This window comes from Malania oleifera, chromosome 5 (assembly GCF_029873635.1).
Source record: "Malania oleifera isolate guangnan ecotype guangnan chromosome 5, ASM2987363v1, whole genome shotgun sequence".
In the NCBI taxonomy this organism is placed as follows: Eukaryota; Viridiplantae; Streptophyta; class Magnoliopsida; order Santalales; family Ximeniaceae; genus Malania; species Malania oleifera.
In genome coordinates this window covers 57,844,862-57,869,882 of record NC_080421.1, presented here as the reverse complement: position 1 = coordinate 57,869,882, position 25,021 = coordinate 57,844,862, and the positions used below count along the sequence as shown (strand labels likewise).

Here is a 25,021-nt window from a genome sequence, read left to right as displayed (position 1 = left end):
TCATATACTTTTAATTTTTTTCTAGTAACTCATATCATTCATAAATTGTCTATTATATCTGATAATACTGAAAACATACTCAGGATGAATAGCTAGCTGATGTCATGTATTACCCCCCATGATGGGTTGTGCAGTCCGAAGGCGGGACTCGACAATGGCTGGCCAACCACTGCCGAGTCAAAAATGTCTGTAAGTACGATGGGTCTGCCACACCCTGGTCCAGACTGCTAGATGGACGTCCACACTCTATTGAAAGGCATATTGACTATCCATCTCCCACCCCCTCGTGGGGTGGTTAGCACCAATCGGGTCATAGATATCTGATCTATAAGCTACGGTGCCATGCTCTTGAACTGAACTAAATTAACATCCAGGTTCTGATAACATATAACACATGATAATATAGCATTTTCATAATTTCATAAATACAGCCTTGCACCGAACATTTCATAAATACGGTCTCGCGTCAAAAATTTCATAAATACGACCTCGCGCCGAACATTTCATAAATATCATTTTGAAAATAAATCAATTATCACGTATTTTCAAAACTATAATATACTGCATTATTTCATAATTCCTGAAAACATGCTTTACTCGTAAAATCTTCCACATCATAATACTTTTCATGAAAAATAACATTCATGCCACACGAAGCTGGGTAAATCATACATTTCATTCTAAAATCATAATTCCCATACAACAGCAGTATTTTCCCAAATATGTATTTATTCCATAATATTCAAATATTGTACATATTTTTTAGAAAATCAATTTGCTCATAAATAATAGTAATTTGCGTGAAAAAATAACTGTTTTAGTTTATTCCCTGACTACTAAGAAAGCCCTTAAAAATCTCGGTCTAACACCCTTAGGGTTTCCTGATCAATGCCCTAAAAACGACAACCCTAGAATTAAACATTAGTATTTCTTCGTAAATATCATTTCCTACAATTATGGTAAGACCAAATTTGGTATAAAAAGCCTTACCACAACTTAGGGACGAATTTCAACTCAACTCCATTGATGATTTGCTCCGGCAGATATGGACAGAACTTCTCTAGGAGCGTCGTAGTGACTTCAGATCGTCGAACTGACGAAAATCCGGCCTGAAATCGAAGAGAAAAGGAGAGGGAGCCGAAGGGAGGAGAGAGAGGGAGTTTCTACGCTAAATTTCATAAAAAATCCGAGTTTTTCACTATTTATAGGGCTGGATTCGTCGATGAGCCATGTCATCTCGTTGACGAGTCCTTTAATAATTTCATTGACGAAACTCACTCCTCGTCGACGAAATTCAGACTGCCCAAAACCTCTCTCGGTATTTCCTCGTCAACGAATCTTGCCTTTGTCGACGAGGTCCTCTTATACCCTCGTCGACGAATCCCTTGTATTCGTCGACGAGGTCTTGATAATTTCCCTTGGTTATTCCTTCCAAAGTGTAATGTTGTCGACGAAGTCGACTACCTCCTTCTGTTATTATTTTCATTTCCCTTCCTTTTATTATTTTAAATACGATTTTTATTATTCGGGTCATTACACCCTGCTAATGTTGTATATAACTAACAACCACTATTTCTCCGTCGAGAACACCTCTGGAGCAAACACACTGAGCGAGAGAGAATCCGAATTCGAATCCATTTAATCCTTACCCACTTATGATCCGTTCAAATTTGATTCATTAACCTGTTTTTGGTGAAGAGATTTGATTTTACCATCTACTATCAACCCGAAACTAGCATAAACCCTAAGACAGGTAGTAAAACCCTACGGTTCCTACTCATATTGTATATAACTGGTAGACCTGACAAAACGAGTCATGACCCAACGAGTCACTCGTGATCCACCCGATCAAAATATGTTTGGATGTTAAAAAATCAACTCGTTCATAAATGGGTCAACCGGTGATCTATCCGTTTATAAATGAGTCAATCCGGGTTCGGGTCGGGTCATGTGTCGATGACCCGTTTATTTATCTCTCTCACTCTTGCGACTCTCGCTTACCTACTGCCACTGCCCTCTGCCTTCACGCCGCCCGCACGCCACACCCCACCCTCTGCCACACGCCGTCGCCTTCGCCCACGCCGCACCCCGCACGCCGCACACTGCGCCGTCGCCCACGCCGCACGCTGCCCGGCCCTTCTCCCTCCTTCTCACTCTCAGAACTTCTCAGTCTCCCTAAGTCCCTCTCAGTCTCAGCTCACGATCTCGACTCTCCCTCTCACTCCAGTCGCCGCATGTCCAGCCCGTCCCCCTCCCAGTCCCTCCCACTCTCAGAGTCTCAGTTTCCCTAAGTCCCTCTCGGAGTCTCGGCTCACGATCTCGACGACTCGACTCGACTCGACTCTCCCTCTCACTCTCAGGCCGACTTGACGGCGTCAATCTCCCTCTCTCCAGTCTCTCGGCTCTCTTAGACTCCGGCGTCCATCTGCATTTTTTTTTTTTCACATTTCACATTTTTTTTTTTTTAAGATTTCAATAAATAAAGTAAGCATTTTTCTTTAAAAAATAAATTTTTAAAAATTAAAATATATAATTATTTTTTAAACGTATAACAACGGCGGGTTAGGGTATGTGTTTAGGTCCATTTTATATCGACCCGTTTACGGTTCGACCTGTTTTCAATCCGTCCAAATCAGATCCGTGAACCCGTTTTGTCACCCCTGCAGCCACTATTTCTCCCTCGTGAACACCTGCAAACACACTGAGCGAGAGAGATTCACACCAGAAAGTTATATTTTGCCGTGGTCCATCTAATGGCACTCCGAGTTGGACGTCTGAGACCAATGTCTAAGTGTTTTCGACTCATGTTCCCAGGTAAACCATTGAAATTGTGTAATTTTGCTTTAATTTTATTTTTTGTTACTTCAATGGCCGATTTAGAAACTCTGCCAATTGATGCTAATTGATTCTCAAGTTAATGTTTGTTTGCATATCTTTTAGTCTTAATGCTCTGTTTGGCTGTGAGGAAAATGGGAGAAACGAGAAAATATAATATTTTTATTCTTACAATTTTCACTATTTACGTATTGAGAAGAGAAAAACTTATTAGGGGAATTTTTTCGACTCCTTGCACCACTCACTGCAAAATAAAATGTAACATTTTAGTATGGTGTTCTGTGTGTGCGCATGTGTACGAGTGTGTATCCGTGTGTTTTATTTATATATTTATTTATAAATTTGAATTTTAATTATTTTCAGGCAATCTGTTTTGTCTTGTGCAGTGTAAAGAAAGATATTAGAAAATTTGAATACTATGCTTTGCCGCCTGTGGAACCTAAAAATAAAGGAAATCATGACCTTGGAAAGTCTAATACCTACAGTTTATTGGCTTGTTGAAGTAGTTTTTGGGTTCAGTCAAAGCTTTGCTTTTGGAAAAAGGTTATTGTGTGGAAGTGAAGTATGGAATTCTAAATGGGAATAGTCGGGTAATGGTGGTTCGTGTTAGTTTTAAGATTTATCCTTGGAATTCTAATGGGGGTCTGCAGCGTGTGAAGTTTGGGGGGCATTCCAGCGTAGAAAATTGGGCAGGATTTCAGAAGAATATTGGTATGTGGATATTACAACTAATGAGGAGCTTTTATATTCACTCGGAATTTGATAATCAGAGGTGCATGGATAAAAAGACATGTGATGTGGAGGGAGAGAGTTTGGTTCGTAGTTACTAGGACTGCTATACCCACCTTAGAATTTCGATCAAGGATTACATCCCTATTTCCTCATGCATGGTACTCAGATCCTAGATTGTGATGGGATGTTGTTTGTTCCTAAAAATGACAATTCAATCAGTGTAATGCATTCAGAAAAAAATGAATAAATAGAAGAAATAATTGAAGATACTAAGAAGTAATAGTTGAACTTGAATGACTGAAGGGTTATGGAAGAAAGGAATAAAGATAGAATGAAGACAAAGAAAGTAAGATTCTGATCGAATTTATTTAGAAAAGAGTTATAGATGAAATGAAATAAACTCATTTCTTTATGAGCTGTAGGTGGAATAAAGTAAGCTATTCTAGTCTATTTATTTACTGCAATGTTGTAAAAATATTAATATTTCTATTTTTAATATATTTAAAAATACATATTAGAAATTATAATTCAATTACGGCTTGAACAAACACTATTTATTAATTTAAATTGATATTAAAAAAATTAAAATTTTAAATTTTAGTGAATAATATTATTTTTATTATAATTTAATATGATAGTAATATGTTATAAATGTACATTAATAACGTAATTAAAAATAATAATCTTATATTATTTTTTGATAAAATATTTAAACTTTAATTATAAATAATTTTGCAAAAATGTAAGGTAAGGCTGCGTACTATAGACCCATTGTGGTCCGCCCCTTACCTGGACCCTGCATATGCGGGAGCTTTGTGCACCGAGCTGTCCTTTAATTATAAATAATTAAAATAATTATTAATGAAGTTGTTAATTAAAAAAATATTAATATTTGTAATTTAAAATATGTTTAAAAATAATCATATAGTACCCTATAATAATGAAGTATCCAAATACCACTTATTTTAATCACAACCAAACACTACTTATAACTTACGGTATTTTTCCAGTTCAACACTTAATTATCAGCATTTATTAAATTCAGCACTTTTTCTGAAAACACTTCTGTATAAGTGGCTCCAAATGATCCCTTAGATAATTACTTTTTTAGATAAGTACTTTTCTACAAGTGGTTCCAAGCAATCCTTTAATGGTCTAAACTTTTGTGCCAGTCTTGTTTGATAAACCTCTTAATTGGTGCTGAACTTCTGGCTGACCAGAGATCTTCCCGTTGCTGATTCATTAATAGGTCAATTCAGTGGTTGTATTGGAAAATTTTGCTCCAATTAAATGTAAATTTCACGCCATTCCATGGCACTCCTTATCTAAAAAATCTACATATCCATTGTTAGTTACCAAATGACCAAAAAAATTCAGCATTCAGATTCAGAAACAGTTCCAATTATCTTTACAATCCAATTCATAGATTTAGAATTGTATTCAGCATTCAACATTCAGCATTTACCTTTTGATTCAATATTTATTCAAACATCCTCTTCTATTGTGTTTTGGCTTCCTTCTTTTTTGTGCTTCTTGAAAGAGAAATATGTATATTTGATATTTCATATTGTTTTACTTTTCAGGAACTCATTATCAACAAGCTAGACAGGATATTCACTTTTCTACTTTTTTGATGCCCTTTCCTACTGCAAAAGAGAAAGTCAGAAAGTGTATTTTAGAGAGAGGATGTAGTGCTGTGAGGTAATTAATTTCTTATTTTTGACAATATTTGAGATAATTGATTTCAACTCGTACTTTTATTTTTTTATAAATGGGAAGACTTTATGGAATCAAAAATGAAAAAGGGAACACAAAGATTATGCTATGTTTATGTAGCAAAAGAATAGGGCTAGTCATATAGATAGATCAAAGATGAAGATAGGAGAAGAGCAGGGGGAAAAACTGACTTCCAAACAGAGGGGTCCCACTTACACATCCAGATATTTAATAAATAAAATACCGTTTGGTGTATGACAACAATAGCTCCCTGCAACAATTAAATATGCTAGACCTCTTTAACACTCCTCCTTAAAACAGAGGTGTATAAATATCACATAACCCACCTTATTAAAATAATTAGACAAAACAGGTTTAAATAAGGTCTTTGTGAATAAATTTTCATAGTTGGTTGGACAACTTTGACAGATGGAGTTCTCACTACCTTTTTCATCACAACATTCCTCACAAAGTGACTGTCTGCTTCAGTGTGGTTTGTGCTGTGTCGTTAAACATAAGATTGCTGGCTATGTACATAGCAGCCTGATTATCACAGGACAGATCCATAGGTTTGGCTATCAAGAAATCCACATTTGAGATTAGAGATATCAATCACAGTAACTGACCATGTGAGCCATAGCTCAGTACTTTACTGCACTAGATCTTGCTATTGTGGGTTTATTTCTTACTATGTCAGGTAATTACATTAACACCCATAAATGTACAATATTGAGTAGTGGATCTGCACTCTTAAATAGAATCAGCCCAATTTGTAATGGAATATCCCTCAATATCACACTATTACACTTATTTCAGACCTATCAAAAGAGCTCTTGAGATTCTAAAGAATCCACAGATATCATCCCAATGTGCCTGCATGGGATTCTCCATAAACTGATTGGCTGCCTGCACAGCAGAAGGCTATGTCAAATCTAGAGAGAATCAAATAAACCAACTTGCCAACTAACTTTCTATATCGACACTTGTCTCCAGAACAGGTTCAACATCCCTAGTGAACTTTGCATTGGGATCTGTGGAGTGTAAGCTAGTTTAGCTCCCAACATACTTCTCTCATTCAGCAAGGCTAAAGTGTATTTTCTTTGAGACATGTTTAAGCCTTTTTTACACTGTTTATGCAGCTCATGTACCTTCAGTATATTCTCAGGAGCAATGGAAGAAGGTTATACCCTCTAGAGGAATGAAGGAATGAAAATGCGTTTTGACACAGAGGAGAACACAGCAAACATACACTTAGTGACATGAGGAGACATTTTGTCCTCACTAAGATGTTGTACATGAACAAAGCAAGTACCCCAAAAACACGTGGCACAAGAGGAAACATGGGAATCACAAGGTACACTATTTGACGAGGGACTGGGGAGCATTCTGCTAATGAAAAACAAGCTGTAATGACAGCATCAGTCTAAAAGGTTTTAGGAACATGCAAATGAAAAATCAAGGACCATGCTATGTCATGTAAATGTCTATTTTCTTTGCAGAGCATGCTCACAAAATGTTCAACCGACAGAGGAATTTATGAAGAAATTCAGAACCATCCTTCAGCAAATACAACATCCACAAATGACATAAAATGCTGATGACCTGTTTGATTGTTGATCTTACAGGGTCCCCAAATGTTTGAATAAACAAGGAAAAACAAGGATTTATTGAGAGTCCTGGAAGAAAAGGAAAATCTATTGTGTTTCCTTAATTGAAATGCAGAACGCTCGAAACAAGATAGACTAAAAACTTGGGAAGACTTGTTGGAACCTGTATTGTGGATGGCACTCTACTGTGGATGACCCAATTATTGATGCCACTAAGCCAAAGAAACACAATGAGGGGTTGAGCATACCAATGAGCCAAAGAAACACCATTAGAGGAAAATGAATATGCTGTATGAGAGGAGCTTGAGTTGCTACCTCCACCACCATCACCATCAGGATAATGCGATCCATTTTCTCAAGCCCCTGAATCTTTGCCTTCTTTGTCTAGAGATCTTGAATAATAAAATGTGAAAGAAAGGAGATTACTCGACAGATGAGATACTTTGGTCAAGTGACTCAAAAGACTACAAATTCAAGGGCAATTTGGGCTCACACAACCTCTTTTTTTTTGAGGTTGGGGGGGGGGGGGGGAGTGGGAGGAAAAGGAAGAATGTCACCATAGTGGGAAACGTGGATAACAAATCATCAACTAGGGTAACTTCTAAGTGTAAAGGATTATTTTTCAAGGACTGAAATATATTTTAAATGTACATGTCATGTGGGAGAGCTAGTAGAATCAATAATCCAGATAGGAAAAATGAATAGGCAAGAATCATGGCTGTGCCTTGATTAGGCCACAACAGCACTAGATGCAGAAGGCTGAGCATGGAGTTGCTGGACCATACAGACAAGGTTGTCATGCTCCTCTTGTGACATTAGACGATGTACTTATCCCCTAGCAGAGTGGCTAGTTTGCTAGAGGGTTCATTGCGGAAGCACATCAGCAAAGATGGCTCAAGTCAGTTTCTTGTGAAAGTCTCAATATTGATCAATAGTATGGTTTCCTTCCACAATGAGTGCAAATATGGGTATTGGCACTTCAGAAGTTTCACAGTAAATCACCACTACTTCTTCCAGGACCTGCCTTTGGACCTCAACCTCGCCCCTCAATTCAGTTTCCCATGAAAGTCCCAATACTGATCAACAGTATGGTTTCCTTCCACAATGAGTGCAAATATGGGTATCGGCATGACAGAAGTCTTGCCGTAAATCACCACTACTTCTTCCATGACCTGCCTTTGGACCACAACCATGTCCATCAAAACTACCTCTTCCATGGTTTGCTGTAACCCCAACTGTTGCTGAACTTTCTCTAGAAGTGGTCAAAGGGACAGCCCTCAAAACAACTCAAACCAGACAGAAGATGCCAAAAAAAAAAAAACTGGAATCCACTTTTCGAAAAGTAAACTTGTTGACAGTTGACACTAAATAATATCAACCAGGTAGGAGCAGCACGTACTATACCAGAAAAATGCCAGAAACTGACTAGTTACAGGCAAACTAGTATAGGACAGCACATTCCAGCAGCTATAGCAATCTGTGAAGAAGCACACACATGAGGAAGATCACAATAGGCAGCTGCAATCATCATCAATCTGCGACTAGAAATCCCAAGAGAACTTGCAGTATGAAACAACTAATACAGCATTGTAAGGGGTCTTAAGCAGAAAAAAATCACTGTAGGCCTCAAGTGGTCAAAACCAGAACAAACTGCATCTCTCACACACCATCTGCTATGTTAGCTTGAAAGAGATCATGACCTTGAATAGGAAATGCAAGAATTCAACAGAGTCAACACCAGAAATAAAGGCACATCACATATGGCCGTCACAGCCTTCCAACAATAAAGAAGAGCTGCCTTCATAGTATGATTCTTCCATAACCATACAATGCATCCAAAACAGGATACATACGATTGTGCCAGCAGGGAGAAGAGAAAGCGAACAACTCTCAACACAGATCAAGGATGCAAAGAACAAAAAAAATTGAAGAGAAAGCATATCAATCAGGTTTGGAAGAATTAATTGCTCTGATACCATGTTACAAACCTGAGAAATCTAAGTTAGCAAAATAATAATGATTTGGGAGATAGGGAAAGAGATAGATGAAGGAAAAAAGGAGGAGAAGAGCCGGGAGGGAAAGCTGCGTCAAAAGAGCTGTTTCTAGTACACCCTCTAGACTTAACTTTTAAATAATAAAATTTTCCCTTTCTCTGTGGAAGCATATTATACTTTGTTGTTTTTGGGGTTAGGTAAGGCGATGAGGCTTAATTGCAGTGTTCATTTTTGGCCATCATGTGATGTATTTGGTTGGAGAGGAAGAACTTGGTTACTCTTAATTTGCTTTGGGATTGAATGGTGTTTCACACGTCACTGTGGGTCTTGGCAGCTGGTTTATTTTGGCATTAATCTGTATCTGACCCACAGCAAGATTGGGGTGCTTTGCTTGAGTAGAGCAGTTTAATAATCTTTATTCTCTGATTTTCTAGTTTGTTATATTTTCTGTTGTATTGGGAGGATATCTTTTGTACCTATTTTCTTCCTTTTTTCTTGTTATATTCTTCTTCTTTCTATCTAATAATGTTTTTTATTTCTTTGTTTGTTAAAAAAAAAAAAAAAACCATGCACGCACATAACACACATACAAATACCCTACACCTTTTTAATTAAGGTCAATTATGACGCACTACCTTCGGATAAAGTTTATTATATGCTACTTACTGGTTTGACTCTTATTGTTGCCAAATTGGTGCACTATGGTAGTTCTAAATTACCAACGACAGTTTCTTTCAGGTTTTCTACAGTGTCAGAAATATCACAGAAAACATCTCCTGCTGTTGAGCTTTTGTCTTTCATTGAATCTGCTTCTGAGAAGCTTGAAGGTATTGAATTTATTTCTCTAGATTTATCAGTTTTCTGTTGTTTCTTATGCTAAAGGAATGGTGCTTTATTTTTGGGTGAAGATTTTGAGTATGGTGGACAGGTGGACTGTTATTCTTACGAAGTCATCAATAGAATATCTAGCTCTATTTTCTTTTCTAGGTAATGGAATGCTAGTTATTCCCTTAAGGAAACAATACCAGAGTTTTTTGATGTTACAGTGAATATCTAGAGGCAAACCAGCTGAGCGCGCACCACATTCATTCCACTGTTTTGATGCTATTGGAAAATCTTATGCTTTTAAATCTTAAAAGCACTCTTTATTTCAGCATCATGGTTGATCTTGCTTGATTCCTGGTGCAAGTAACTCTCATGAGGAGAATGAGCTGGAACTACCCCTTTCACGGAACATGGTTAACACCATATCCATATTGCAGAAAGGGTATCCGAGTCTTCTATAGCACTGCACAGTGGGGTTGATAGGGTGAATCCTGCTGGGCGGATTCCATCCAGGGACAGTAGTAATTTGGTTAGGCTTGGGATATCAGTTGATGCTCCTGCACTTTTGGTTCAAGAGGGTTGCTGCCAGGATGAGGGCTTGATCAAGATGCTGCTGTCAAGTGTTAGCTGAGGGAGGGGCTTACAACTAAGATACAGGAAGGAGGTGTGGATGATATCTTAAGGATTGTTGATGATTGGTGTGCTGGTAAGGGAAGGAATTTTGATAGGTTATATGTATGCCGGGTGCGCAAGTCCGATAATTCTGCTGGGAGAATGGAAAAAGGTGCAAGAAAATATGCTGAAAGTGCTATAGGTGTTGTGAATCCCTAGAGTATTTTGGAGGGAGGTACAGATGTGAGAAGCAGCAAGGGTAAGGTGAAGGAAAATTGGGGTAATGTGTTGGAGAATGATAGTATTTATATTAGTCAATTTGTGGATGAGGCTTGCTTTTGGATAGGATCCAAGAATAGTGTGGCTATGATACTAAATCATCTAATTTATAGGGATTTGTCACATGTGCCACCATCCTGGTTTGAAGGTTTAGAGGGCACTTTTCTAATCGTTGCAATTTCCTCTGCATGGTTAGAAAAAGAGAAGTTGGGAGAAGAATGGATTAGAGTCGTGGTTGCCCTATTCGCAAAAATCGTATTTCGGCCTGTCCTTAATTCTGCAAACCAAGTGCAGGAAAGCGATTCCATTCCTGAGATTTGATTCTATTTCAGGCCTGATTCCGCAAACCAAATGAGGGGTATGTGTGTTGGGAAACCTCAGAGTATTCAGAAGGGAAGTTCAGACGTCTGGAGTAGCAAGTTTAAAGGGAAGGAAAAATGGGGCGATATGTTGGATAATGATAGTGTTGATATTAGTGAATCTGCTGATGAGGGTGGGTTGCCTTTGGACGAGATTCAAGAACTGTGGCTATAGTTCTGAATCATCTGATTTTCCTGGGAATTCATCATATAGGCCACCATATCTGATGGGTTAGGGGGTATTTCTATATTTGAGGAGGATGAAATGTGTGAAGAGCATCTGTGTAAGCATTGGATTTGGTTCATTCCAATTGATGAGTTTTATCCGAAGGACTTGAACGAGATTGTTTTGTCGCTACCTGATCCTGGAGGTAATGCAGTTTTCCTGGATGGGGGTAAAAGAAAATTGAAGAAAGAACAACATGAATTAGCAAATTTGAGGTGCTCATTTAATTATGATGGCAAGGGTTTAAAGAGTTATTTTCAAACTTGAAACGTTAGTTGAGTTTTTTTTTTCCTTCTCTTTTCTTTCCTTTTTTCCTCACGCTTGAGGATTAATTGTTCCCTTTCAGGTTGTAATCTTTTTTTATCCTCTCTTAATATATAAAATATTCTTTTATTAGTAAAATAAAAATTGAGAGATTTCTCTTTTTTTTTTTTATGATTTTATTTTGATTATTTTTTCTGCTTTTTTGAACAGAATCTTGGTGTCAGAATTTTTAGGCTGTCTTGGTTATATTGTTTGTTGGGTTCTTTTCAGCCTTATGCCATTACTTTAAAAGAGACTGTAGGTTTTGACTTTTTGACCTCTGGTGTGTTTTCTTTTTGTCTATTTACTAACATCCAATCCATTCTTCTACTCCCTTCGCCTGTGTTAACTGCATTTGGGAAACAAGGATTCCTTCCAAAGTTGAGGCTTTCGTGCGGTTGGCTGTTGTAATAGAGTTAACACCAGCAATCTTCTGCAGATTAGGAGGCTGCCCAAGGCTTCATCTCCTAGTAGTTGTGTGATATCTCTTGGTGGTAATGAGTTATATTCTCATTTTTTAAAAATTCCTTTTCATGGCTTGGATTTTGTGTAGGTGACTCTTAACTAGTTCAACCAGTGTTTGGAACCTTTTGGAGGGTTCTTTTGTTGACCTTTTTTTAGGTTCTGGTAGATGCAAGGATGCTAGTAGATTTTGGTTTTGTGCAGTTTTTGCAATTCTTCTGGGCATGCGGTCAGAGAGAATGTTCATATCTTTGGTGGTTGCTCTCTGTCTTTGCAATTACTTGGAATACTAGTAGGTTATGCTTTTTGAACTTTCAACATGATTGGTTGGCATTGTTAGCTTGACTTTTTTGATGTATTTTTAAAATTCTTGTTCTCTTTCTTGTTGTTTTCTCCCTCAAGGATTCTTTATCCTTCTTGCTTTATCTCTTCCCTTTTCTCAATAAATTTTCTTTTTTTCTATCTCAGTCTAATTTATTTCTATCTTTGAATCCTTCAATTTTCCCCGCTGCAATAATAGAAGTTGCTGAAGGATTTGATTGTGTAGGAACAGATGGTATGACAATAGCGATCTATTTGCCATCTTAATATCTATCTCTCTCTCTCTCTCTCTCGTGTGATAAAACTTTTAAACTCAATGTACAGGTCCTTATCATTTTTGGTTGAATAAAGTTTATGAAGGCCATATGTTTTGCAAGAAAGATGGATTTTTCCTGGTTCTCGCTGGTGTGTTCCAGGAGGAGTCTTTAATTATGCTTGAAAAAGTAAAATTACTTCAGCAGAGGTATAAATATAGATCTTTACTTTTATTTTTGAAGGTCTTAGACTTGAATGAATTTTTATTGACATAGATAACTTGTCCTTTTCGTTGCTGCAGGTATCCATTGCTCCATGTGATTGGTTTTCAGTCTGGCAGTTCAATTTCCTCAACAGCTAATAAAACTCGCTTAATTCAGTTAATCTCTAAGGAATACATTACATTTCCTATCCTATTGTCAAACAAGAATTTTTCAGAGGTGAGGTTCAGGTCATTAGTTTGATTCTGTTGGTACTATTGATAATTCTATGAGGAGTAAGCTGAATACATAGTTTCAGGGATGGTTGCTGGTAATCTTTCTTTGAGAAGCAACAAAATGTATTAAAAGGGCTCTAATGGAATTTAATTTTTGAATGTGTTCAAATAGTACTTCTATACATAAATTATTTTGCAGGAACATTTTTCGGGTACTTTTAATAAGCTTCTCACATGTTGTGATGAATGATTGGTTGTGAAATTTTTAAATGTATAAATGAGTTCTTAACATAAATGTAAAGTTTTAGCTAAAGGATGATGCAATGACAACTAAGATGGCTTGGACATGTAGAATGAGGACCAAAATATTGATATCGGAAGGCTGGTTTTGATCCTTGTGCCGTTTTTAAATTCCTTTATGATTTCCTACTTGGTTTGGATTTTTCTATTCAAACGTCATGGATGGAGCCAAATGTCTGTCCTCCATCCCTTTTTTCTCTTTTTAGAAATCCTGTGAGTGTGGTGTAGAGGCTTGAGAAGTTGTTGATGGATTTCTTGTGATTGAGTGGTGGCGAGGGTAGTATAGATCATCTCGTAGATTGGTAAGCTGTGTGCAGATCTAAAAGAGAGGGAGGCTTGGGTGTAGGTAATTTGATGTCCAAAAACATTTCTTTTGGTGGGGGAATGGTTTATGGCGTTTTCCTTCAGAACCTAATTCTCTTTGTCGCAAGGTAATTTGTAATAAATTTGGTCTATTACAGAAATGGGTGGGATGCTAAAGTGGGAGGTTTTTTGGCAACATGGAACTCCTTATCCCGGACGAGACGTGCGCCAAACTAGATGCAGAGGCTCGCCCCCTCAAGCATGCCTAAGTTAGTAGAGATCTCGCTCTCATGCGGAATTAAACCCAAGGCCTTCTATTATCAGGAGACTTGCAGCCTGCTCATGTTCTCTTGTGCCGACCTGTGAGGGCACCAAAGTTGGGGTTGATAGTACTTAGTCGTATCCTCGGAAGTTCATTTCTCAGACTAATTTTCATTTTTCCCCTATAATCCAGCATGTAGTGGGTAATGGGGAGAGAATTTGTTTTTGGGATGACCTTTGGGTAGGGCAGATGCCTTTGGCTTTTGCATATTCTTGTCTCTTTCGGTTTCCAAATCTTTATGATGCCCTGATTTTTTCTTTTCTTGCTTTGCAAGAGAGCATTCTTGGGGCTTCCATTTTAGAAGAAATCTTGGGGACAGATTAATGCTTTCACTCTTTTGACTAACTTGCTGGACTCTATTCATGTTCATTTGGTAGTGATAAAAGGGTTGGGAGCTTAGATCCTTCTAGGAAATATTCTTGCAAATCCCTTTTTCCCTTTTGACTTGTGATCCTGTGGACCCTTTTGCCTTGTATCCTTTGATTTGGAAACCTAGAGTTCCCTAAAATATAAAAGCTTTTGTGTGGACTGTGATACCATTAGGATCCTATTGCCTTGTATCCTTTGATTTGGAAACCTAGAGTTCCCTAAAATATAAAAGCTTTTGTGTGGACTGTGATACTTGAGAAAATCAACACCAATGATTTGCTTCAGGAGAAAAGACTAAATAAGCCATGTCTCCTCATGTTTGCGTCCTTTGTTTGAGGAGGGAGTGTTCACATTTGTTTCTTCATTGCCCTTTCACTTTGGCAGTTTGGAATAAAATATTTGGTTTATTTGCTAACATTGGATCTACATTGAAGGCTTTTTGAATTATTACATTAGGGGATTGGCAACGGAAAAGGATATGAAGGCTTTCTGGCGGTGCACTGTTATGGCTATTATTTTTTGGAAGGAAATGGTATAATCTTCAAATGTAGCTAAAAAAACGGCTTCCTCGGGCCACAAGTCTCTGTGAGGGTAGGGGGAGGTTTATCACAGTGTACACAGCCTTATCTCTACTTTTGTGCAGAGAGTCTGTTTCCTTGGACTCGAACCCATGACCAAACTGGTCACAAAGGAGTAACCTTACTGTTGATCCAAGGCCTGCCCTCAATCTTCAAATGTAGCTACTACTAACAATTTGTTTGGAGTAGAGTGGTTTATCTTGCGTTGCTGTGGGTGTCAGAAGGTGATTCTTTTTGTCATGTTTCTTTGGAGGACTTTCAGGGGGATTAGTTGGCTCTACTTCATTGATTTATTTTTTTCTCTTTTTTCTGTGATCTTGTTGCAGATTTTTTTCGTTGTAAAGGAGGGCTTCTTATTCTCTTTGTTTTTCCTTTTTTTCTTTCTGTTTAAATTCTTTTCACTTCTGCTGCAATTTTTATTTTCTCAAAAAAAGAAAAAAAAGAAAAGAAAATCCCAGCTTTTTAAAATATCCTATAAATGTCAAACTTCTTCCACACACAAGTTCAACAATTTAAAACTAGGTTATAAACTGTTATATCACTGTTACATTTCTCCACAACGCATGCACATTTTTGCACTTATACTATTTATGAGTTAAAATATTCTGAGTTTGCTGTTTTGACTTCATTATTATCAGTATTGATATTGATGCATTATTTTTTTCTTATACTTTAATGTTTATTGGCATTAGATGACAAGTGCAGCAAGCTTCATTTTATTTGAAGATTTTAGAAGCCCTTTACTGTGCCATGAGTGCACTGTAGATGTTGGAATCTTGAATAGTGGTATGTTGCTTTTACATTGATATTCATGCCTAGTTTTTCCTTTGCTTAAATGTTTATTGCTGATTGATGGAAAATGGGGCACTCATTTTGTTTGTTCAAAGATTTAAGAAATCTTGCTTTGAGAGCAGTAATCGTCTTGGAATTTTTGAGCAATTATATGTTGCTTTCCACTTATAATATTGTAAGATTTCCTTTTTGTTTTTAGAATATTGTTTTTTAGCTCTTAGGGGTCGCAACACACTCATTAATGCCTCTCTCCAACATTCCGATCTTTTTTTTTTTGGTTGCAAAACAATTATATTGATAGAGAAAGAATATACAATACACTAGAATAAGTAATCCTCAAAAAGAGAGGGAAAAAAAAAAACTGAAGTGGAAAAACAAAACAATTCATACAAAACAGTTGACTAATCACACTGAACATCTTCAAGACATAATCCCTTGAAACAACCAGCTGGAACAGCGTATAAAGAAGCTAAATTCTGAGTCTTATCCCTACCGAGAGCCCAACAAGTCATCTTCCCTTTAAAAATGCGATTGTTCCTTTCCATCCAAATATCCACAACACAGCAAACAAACCACATCTCCATAGAGCAGCTTTGTCTTTGCCTCTTCTGAACCTCAAAAAAGAAATAGCCAACATTCCAATCTACTTTCTTTCCTTGTTTTCCTCTGAAAGTAGCCAAATCTTCAGAGAACAAGGCCCTGAATGGCCCTCTGTCCCAACATGTGTATCATGTGTCGCAAATGTAACGAAACTGCTCATCACTTTGTGCATTGGGTGGCAGCACAGTTTTGGAACGCTTTATTTTTTTATTTTGGTGCAGAGTGTGTGGTGGGGCTGGCGCTGCAGAATGTGGGAGAGCATCACTAGTTAGGTATAGGGGTTTTTTCAAAATAGAAATAGTGGAGTTCCTTGGAGTGTGACAGTTTTTGTCAATCTTTGAACCTTTTGGATTGAGAGGAATGCTAGAATTTGTAAGGGTTTGTACAACCTTCTCATGGATTCTATGGGATAGAGAGATCTTCCATGCTTTTTGGTGCCTTTTGTAATTTAAATACCTCTATTTTGTGGTTTACTGCTTTCTGATCTCAGAAGGGGTTGGAAGGCAGCACTAAGTACCTGTATGTTCAGTTCTTTGGATCTTTGGAGAGAACTTGCCCTCCAACCATGTTCTCTGTTTTTGGATAATAATTTGTCTTCTCTTATCCAAAAAAATATTGCTGTTTTGCCCTTTCTAGCCCGTGGGCCATATTTGGCACACATTATGGGCATAGGCTTAGGAAACTAGGGTTCTTGTCTTAGGGTCAAAAATTGTTTTCTTGTATTTTTAATTGTTTAGGGTTATTATGTAATTATGTATCTTGGTTGATTGTATGCTGTTTAGATATTTGGTAATCATGTGTAAGAGAAAATTTGCCTCCTGCATTCCTTCTCCTGTCTCTCTACCTGCGTTACTTCTTTCTTTCATTCCTCCTTTCGTTTCACTAGCTACTTCTTTCTTTCTTTCTTTCTTTCTTAATCAATTGGCAATTTTATTCTAATAAAAAATTTTCTCCTGCACTCCGTCTCTCTCGCTACTTACCTTACTTCTTCTTCTTCTTCTGGCAATTTTATTCTAATCAAAATTTTCCTCCTGCACCTCTTCGTCTGTGTCTCTACTTACCTTCTTTTTTTGCTCTTTTCTTTTTCTATCCCTCTCTCTCGCTTCCACTGCACTGCTTTGCTGTCTACAACAAGTTTGCTATCATAACCTAAACAAGGAGCACATCTGCTGAAGTTGTTTTTGCCATCAGTTATGAAGCAGAGCATGATTTGCAGAGGCTGCCAGGAGAATTTGACTGCTGCTTTTTGTGAACCCTGCTTCGCTAGTCTTAATGCAGCTTTCAAGGTTCTAGTATTTGCATTATTGTACTAGCATACTTGTTTTAGCAGGTGACCTTTAAATAAATGGAGGGCTAAGAATAAAAGCTTTCTATCTAGGATTATGTGGCTGTTACAACTTATTCTAAGATCCTTTTTGCAAGTTTCTTGTATCAATTTCTCTGAGTTCTCAGCTGGGGTTATAAACCTTAGAAACTCATTTCCATAATTCCCTTCTCATTTTCTTTCTCTTTTTCCATTGATGAACTTTAGTAAGAGAATTTGGTGGTGGAACCTAAAGGGAAAAAATCTAATAACAATTTTAAGGTAACGAGCTTTTCTGAAATTCAGCGCGATTGGAGAAATTTTTTGCTTTGATATTTCAACTTATGTTTTTATGTTTTTAGTTCCTGATTTTTTCCAGAATTTTGATGGGAGATGTCTTATTCTTCTCTTTGTAAATTCCTCTCTCTCTAAAGAAATCTCTTCTTTTGCTATAAAAAGACAATTTTAAAATTAAAAAATATAATAAAATTTAAGGATGAAATGATAGGTGGCTGGGCATTAGGATAAATCAACATAAACACTTTTCGTAATAGGATGACTAGTTATATTAAGAGAAGGCTTAAATGAAAGTAGAGGACTGAAGAGAGGTTCTAGTAGGATTAAAATGTTTAAAAAGCAATTAGGGCAGAAAGAATGCAGTCTATGACATAGCAACAATGCAAAAATATGCAGCAGTGTTTTAAAAGGCGAAGGCGTAAGTTGAGGCATTTTACCCCTGTTGAGGCAAGGCAAGGTGTAAGCCTTGAGGTGTAAACCTTTTTAGATTTTGATTTTTTATTTTAAAAATATAAAATAAATTATATACACAAAAAATAATATGAAATTTATTAAGATAAATTATAAATTTTGTTGTCTGAATTTTAAACTAAAAAGGTCTAACAAAAATGGAAACACATTAACCAAAGCTGTCTTTATTGTCCATACACTGTATTCCTGTAAGTGTTATGCTACAGCCACATGGCCTTTCCACAGCCACGTGTCCTCCTTGCAGGTTGCCTTCCCACCCAGTAAAAAAAATCTTGCTTTTCTGGTTGCCTCTCTTGCGCCATCTTCTCTCCAAAGTCCACTACCTCCATCAAAAAGGGTCTCAAATCAAGAAAGAGACAGTCGAGACGAGAGAGAGAGAGAGACTCGTGACGAGAGTGAGAGACCCTGGAAGATGACCCAATTATCTTGTCGCAGAGAGAGAACGAGAGTGGGAAAGATACGATCGGCTAGATAGAGGTGGCAGTGCAGTCATCCCGTCGGAGTAGCTTGTTGAAGAAGATGATAGTGTCTCTTTGTTGAAGTGGTGGTGTACTCGTTCAAGGGAGGAGTCTTCGATCATTTGATTCTTCGTCCATTCGTTGATAGAAGCACGTACGAATGGGCCTTCCTGCCCTATTTTGCAGTTTCCTTAATTTTTTTATATTATTAAAGTAAGTTAAGGGCTGGTCCTAGAATGAGTGCACCTTCTTCTTTGAGGCGTAAAAAACACATTTTTCCAGTGGAGTGTATGCTTTGACCTAGAAAGTGTATGTGCAGTAGGATTTTCTCCTTTTGAACCATGCCTCAGTGAGTTCTAGCAGCAAAACACCTCAAGGTGTGCCTAAAAAACATATTTTAAAACACTGATATGGAGAACATTGCAAGTATAAAGTGGCAAAAAATGCAAAATGGTTCTTAGTAATGCTAAATTAAGAGCCTATAGTAGTTTATGCTCCTTTGTGATCAATTGGTCATGGGTTTGAGTCCAAATAGACAGTCTCTCTGCACAAAAGTAGGAGGTAAGGCAGCATATATTGTGATGACTGCGCCCCTACCCTCACAATGGGGGAAGCCTTGTGGCCCGGGGATGTCCTTTTTCCTATGGTAGCAACTTAAGAAGGGGAAAAAGACATAAAATTGGAGAGCTAATTGAGGAAAAAAGTCTAGTAATATCAAATGAACAAAAGAAAGATGGAAATCTTATTTTCATAAGCTGCCTAATGAAAGGCAAGTGGAATAAGAAAAAAAGCCTAGTAATATCAAATGAATAAAAGAAAAAGGGAAAACTAATTTTCATAAGCTGTTTAATGAAAGGCAAGTGGAATAACTTACAATTGACAAATAAGGAAAAAACTGAGGAGGATGGAGCCATTAAAGGAGGTGAAGACCACTTTCCCATGTGCAGGCTAAATAATATTCCAACTTTGACGATGCTTTCTCCAGTTCTACTCTTGTTATAGTTCTTGTCCTACCTTCTACTACCTTGCAATTGTGTTTGCATAACCATTTCTAAACTAGTATCCTTTACAAGAAATATCCAACCCAAAATCACTATTTGTTGTCTTTTGTCCACCCACAAACCAGAATCATAGTCTTAAACCCCAACCATTCCTAACTTTCTTAAGAAAAGGATTTTAAGCTTCCTTGGGCAACAGGTGGGAGAACAGAATTTTGATAAACAATTATTCATCTTTGAAGCGAGACAAAGATCATGGTATATCATAGAAAGAACTGGAAGATGTCAATTTTTCATCTCCTTCTTAGAGGAGGAAGCGTGATGGCTAGTGATAGTGTTATGCTTATTCCTTTTTTTTTCTCGAATTCATAGGTGAAGACTTTTAGGGCACCCAATCATTGTGATGCTTTAGTTGAGAGCTAATACATATTGTAGGTTATCTCAATGGCGAACATTTTGCACTAGGGTGCTAGCAAAGAGGCGTTAGAAGTTCTGGGATGTCTTGAAGGGAATGGCGGAAGGAAGTGACATAACAATGAAAAACACTAGTAGCTGTCATGTGTTGATTTGGTTCCTCAAACATGGGCAGAGTTCTCAAGCCCAAGAATCGGTCAGTATTTTTGAGAATTGCACTTTGAACTCGCAGGCAATGGAGGACTTCTAATGAGCTTGGTTAGGAAAAGAGAAACCCCAAAAATGGAAAGAACGCCAGTGGCTTTCACATGGGGGATTCGGGTAAGGACAAGGACTTCTACATGGGGATTCAAAATGAGAGACATGCCTCTAGTTTTGGGAAAAGTTCAAATTCAAATTCGAATTCAACCTTGGGTTCCAGTTTGGGCCTAGCTAAGCTACACCCATATAAATCCAAATGGGCCCATGACGCAACTTAAGCGAGGAAAGGAACATTTTGGTGGGCAGATGAAAGATGTCTTGAAGCCCATTGGATTGTTGGATTATTGTTCTGTTTTAGACCAAGACATATGTACACACTGATATTGTGTGATACACACATGTTTCTTTTCCTTGACCACCTAAGTCTTCTATTATTGAATAGGTGCATATATATATATATATATTCGGGCCACATGTTTTGAACCTAAAGAGAATAGGACCCCAGATGACCTTGCTAGATTCTTAACAAAAAGGGAAAATTATTTGATGCTGGTCTGGACAAAACACTCTGAGAAAGATTGAAAAACTCATCTTCCCTCTCTCTACTGAATAGAGACCTATCTAACCTACTAACAGCCAATCCATCCCTACCCAAAATCTAGTCTAAAAGCATTAGCCAGAGTTAAATCCCTCAAACCACTCTTATTTGACAAAATTATCAACATATAAAAAACTAGACGTTGACTTGTTGGCCGATTGCTTGGTCCCCACTCCCAATGTTCCATCCTCCTGATTTTGGAAAGAAACTTATAGAAAAAGACGTGCTGTGTTTGAAAAGAAAAATCTGGATCATGATCTTTCCACTTCTCCATTTGGAATGCATCTATATTGTGAAAGCATGAAACCCCGTCATCTTGTAAACCATATCCCTTTCCTTTAAGAGAAACTCCTCTGGCTGTATTTGAAACTATCCAATTGTCGCTGCTGTCTTCGCATAATTGAACCCCAAGCACGCATACCCTCTTCCTCCTTTATCTGTACGCCCCTGTCAACAAAAGAGCCACAGCAATTCACCAACTAGGCCAGTTCTAATATAACTTAGAAAACAAATCCTTCCCTCTCCCAGCAGGCCCACAATTGATTGCCGTTACTTGTAGGCCCACTTATTTGTAGCCTATTATTAATAATCTCAACAGCCAGGCTAGATCACCAGTTAACCCTAGTGACTAGAAGGCCCACTACTCTGGCCCAAACATCATCTTCTTCATTGTGGTTCACTGGAAGGAAGCCCAAGATTTGCATCTCGCCACATTGCTCCGCTGCCACCTTATCTCTTTGGTTGCACTGAACCTTCATTATTCTCACATATTGCACATCTCTAGTCATGAACCGGCAACTCCAAATAAAATCCTTCTTACCAATCTCACTCCATCGACACTTGCTCATTTTCGACTCTTTGATATTGACCTTCTTAAAATCAGAACCATTCGATTTGTTTCTCCGACCAAGTCCTGTAACCTGTAGATTAAACTTCTCCAATCCAAGAAATTTACCAATCCAAATCAGCTTAATCATAACACAATTGAATCGACCAAATTCTTTCTCTGTGCAAATTTGCTGCAAATGCTCTGAGATCCATTATATCACCAACATTGGGTGCTCTCACCCATCAATTTCTTGTCATGCTCTTCTTGATCAAAACCTAAAAACTTCTTATCCTTATCCTCTCTACCCCATTAATCTCTTTTCCTTACATATGGCTCTTATGGTTTTTATTAATCTAGACAAAGCCTATGACAAGGTATGCATGCTAGGTTCCGGAAAAAAAGTAGATGTTATGAAGGTTATGTATGACGGGGTATAACTACTGTTAGTACTATATGTAGAGCATATAGGAAATTTCCAATCACATTATATGCACTTTTAAGGGTGTGCATTTAGTCTATGTCGATTTGCTTAATCATGATCAACTTACTAGAACAAAGTTACAAAGAAAAGAGAAGAGAACAAGATGTCCTCCAAAGACGCAAAGAAAAAGTACAAGAACAATTTCCAAAAACAAAACTGAAACAAATAATTACAAAATAACCTTTAGTAAAACAAATAGCTACAAAATAGTCCCAGAGTACTTAAAATGCACAAAATAAACCAAAAAAGTCTAAAACTGTTAGGTTTACTAATTAAAAAAATCTCTAATTAAGAATCATCTGCATGCAATCCTACATCACACTGCTCCATTGTTAGAGAAAACTCGATCTTGAGCTTTACAATGTGCAAAAAGAGTAGGGAATATGCATCCATGAGCCATTCCACTTGTAATTTCACAGTATCCATTTTCATCTGACATGCAAATATTATTAACAAATTATTGTAAGTCTCCTAGAAGGTTCTAATTCTAGTAAAGTTGATAGGTGGAGAACTATCAAACTTTAAAGATGATTCAAGACTGGGGCATATATGTATAAACTTATCAAAATATTCAACAATTTCATCTTCTCGAAAGCTATTTCTTTGAATTGAATTTCAGACATTGAATTTTGCTGCCTGTTCCTTGGACTCCTTTGTAGCTTGAACATTTTGTTCCTTTGCATTTGCTTGCCTTTCAAGTGTAGCATCATGTGCTCAATCAATGGAGCTATCATTTCCACATTGATAGTCCATGACAACAATAAATTCAGGGTCCTTGCTATTTCCTCATTTTTTGAGATCATAGTTGTAATCCATTGCAACAACAATTTCTGTTTCATCCTTAATAGGCTGTTTTGAGAATTCATGTTCATTTGCAATTTCCTCTTTTCTGCACATCATATGCGTAGTCTAGTACTCTTGTGTTTTTTTTTTTCCCAATAATGCTTGCCTATCCTTGATAGGACATTTTGGAGATTGGGAAGTTCATATTGTCAAAAATGAAAATATTTTCTTTCTCATGAGATGGAATATGAAGGGGATATTTGAAGATAAGAGAGAAAATTCTGGTGAGTTAATGACAGAGGTACTAAGGAGAGATCTAAAGGAGAGTTCAGTACCGTGGAAGTTCCTCAAGTTGAGAAAAATGTTGGAGGTTGTAATGAGATTAGAAAAGGTAAGGAGGTAAAGAAAGGGGGATTTTTCAGATTCAGAAAATGAAGACAATGGTGTTTTTGATTGTGTTGAGGGGGTTGTTGTTGGATGAGTTTTGCGAATAATATGGGTAGTTCTCTGACGCCTGTGCTGAAATAGGGGATTTATCTTTTGTTCATTCACCCCCATTGGAAGGTTTGGAGGGAGTTTCAATTCTTGATAATGATGGGTTGGTGAACGAGTTTCAGTGTAGGGAGGGAACTTTGCCCAAACAAGTGTAGGAGATTTCTGAGGAGTTAGAAACTCAGAGGAAATAAAATGCATCTAGATGGTGGTAAAGGTTCTAAAGGTGAAGGGTCAAGGGAAATTAGCGAATTTGAAGAGTTCAATAAATTATTATTGGAAGGGCTTGAAAGTGGGGTTTCTTGGTTAATTTAATTTAGTTCTATTTTGGAAAATTTTTTTCTCTTTTTATGATGGACTTCTTCTCGCTCATTGTACCGTCTCTTCTTTCTATCTAATATAAATTCTTTGTTATGAAAAAAAACAGTGGTCTGGCGAAAAAAATATGATATGGGCATACTTTTTCATTTTAAAGCAAAGAAAGGTTTGAGATTTGCCCTGTTGTCTTTGCTAGTAATGCATTTTATCCCACCATTCAGCTGCATGGTCAACAAGCTTATAAGATGCAAACTTGGTCCCTGTTGTTTCTAGTGTCTTATTGCATTCAAAATAAAGATCAAGATAAAACAACCAATCTATGAATTCTCTCTTGGAAAAGTTACCTCTGAAACAAGGAATATCCTGAAGGTAAGGCAAGGAAATTCATGTATTGTTTCCCAGCTTCATATCTTGTCAAGAATTGAAAATGCTGCTCCCAGTTCAATTTTCTTCTAGTTCTAAGCGGCATAACCAGTATTTTTATTCAGGCCCCAATTCAAATTTCTTCAAGTCTAAGTAATAGTTCTGAATTTCTCACTGATGTTCCACTAATAAACTTGAAGACTGGTGCTGGCTAACTGAATTTGTCCTCCAAAAGTATGTGTCGAATAACTGAAAATGGGTTTCTTGACACCAACATTAAAATCTCGCTAAAGAAAACTAGTTTGCTGCAGTAAATCTCAAAATATCGCTTCTTGCCCTCCATCTGAATGTTAGCTGGCCTTTGACACACTTGAATTTGCATTGACAGTCCAAGATCTAGTAGCATGGATCAAACTATCTTGAAGCAAAGTAAATATATTGCAAAAAATCCAAAATATTGTGGATGAATACAATTTCTCATCATTCTGGAAAATGTATGAGAATTCTGAAACTGTTCACACACATCGCCGGCTGCGCATGTGCTGCCAGTGGGGCTCCTCCAGCAATGGTTTTCTGGATGATAGTAGATTTTGGGGTGGTTTATCGATTGGTGGTGGTTTGTCGAGAAAATAATGGCAATGTGGAATTCTGAAGGGTGGTTGGCCGGAAAATGTTTAGCCAGTGCGTATGGGGTCCCAGTGATTGTCCCAACAATGAAATTTCAGGGCATGGCTTTTTGGTGCTGTCTGTCTTCAATGGCATCAGTGGTGTTGTTAAATGATGCCTGGA

At 37.4% G+C, this 25,021-nt stretch overlaps 1 protein-coding gene across 5 annotated transcripts in view; it reads left to right on the top strand.

Moving 5' to 3' along the window:
- Positions 1 to 1,994: 1,994 nt before the first annotated feature.
- LOC131156378 (uncharacterized) overlaps positions 1,995 to 25,021 on the top strand; it is a 129,523-nt gene continuing 106,496 nt past the window's right edge. Inside the window, exons 1-7 of one of the 5 annotated variants that reach the window (XM_058110012.1) lie at positions 1,995 to 2,814; positions 5,151 to 5,268; positions 9,623 to 9,711; positions 12,471 to 12,506; positions 12,596 to 12,734; positions 12,828 to 12,966; positions 15,527 to 15,620. In XM_058110012.1, the coding sequence (XP_057965995.1) occupies positions 2,754 to 2,814; positions 5,151 to 5,268; positions 9,623 to 9,711; positions 12,471 to 12,506; positions 12,596 to 12,734; positions 12,828 to 12,966; positions 15,527 to 15,620 (676 nt within the window). In that variant the 5' untranslated portion in view covers positions 1,995 to 2,753. Of the gene's footprint in view, positions 2,815 to 5,150; positions 5,269 to 9,612; positions 9,712 to 12,470; positions 12,507 to 12,595; positions 12,735 to 12,827; positions 12,967 to 15,526; positions 15,621 to 25,021 lie in introns of all 5 variants that reach the window. The other 4 variants (XM_058110014.1, XM_058110013.1, XM_058110015.1 and 1 more) reach the window with 4 other exon arrangements.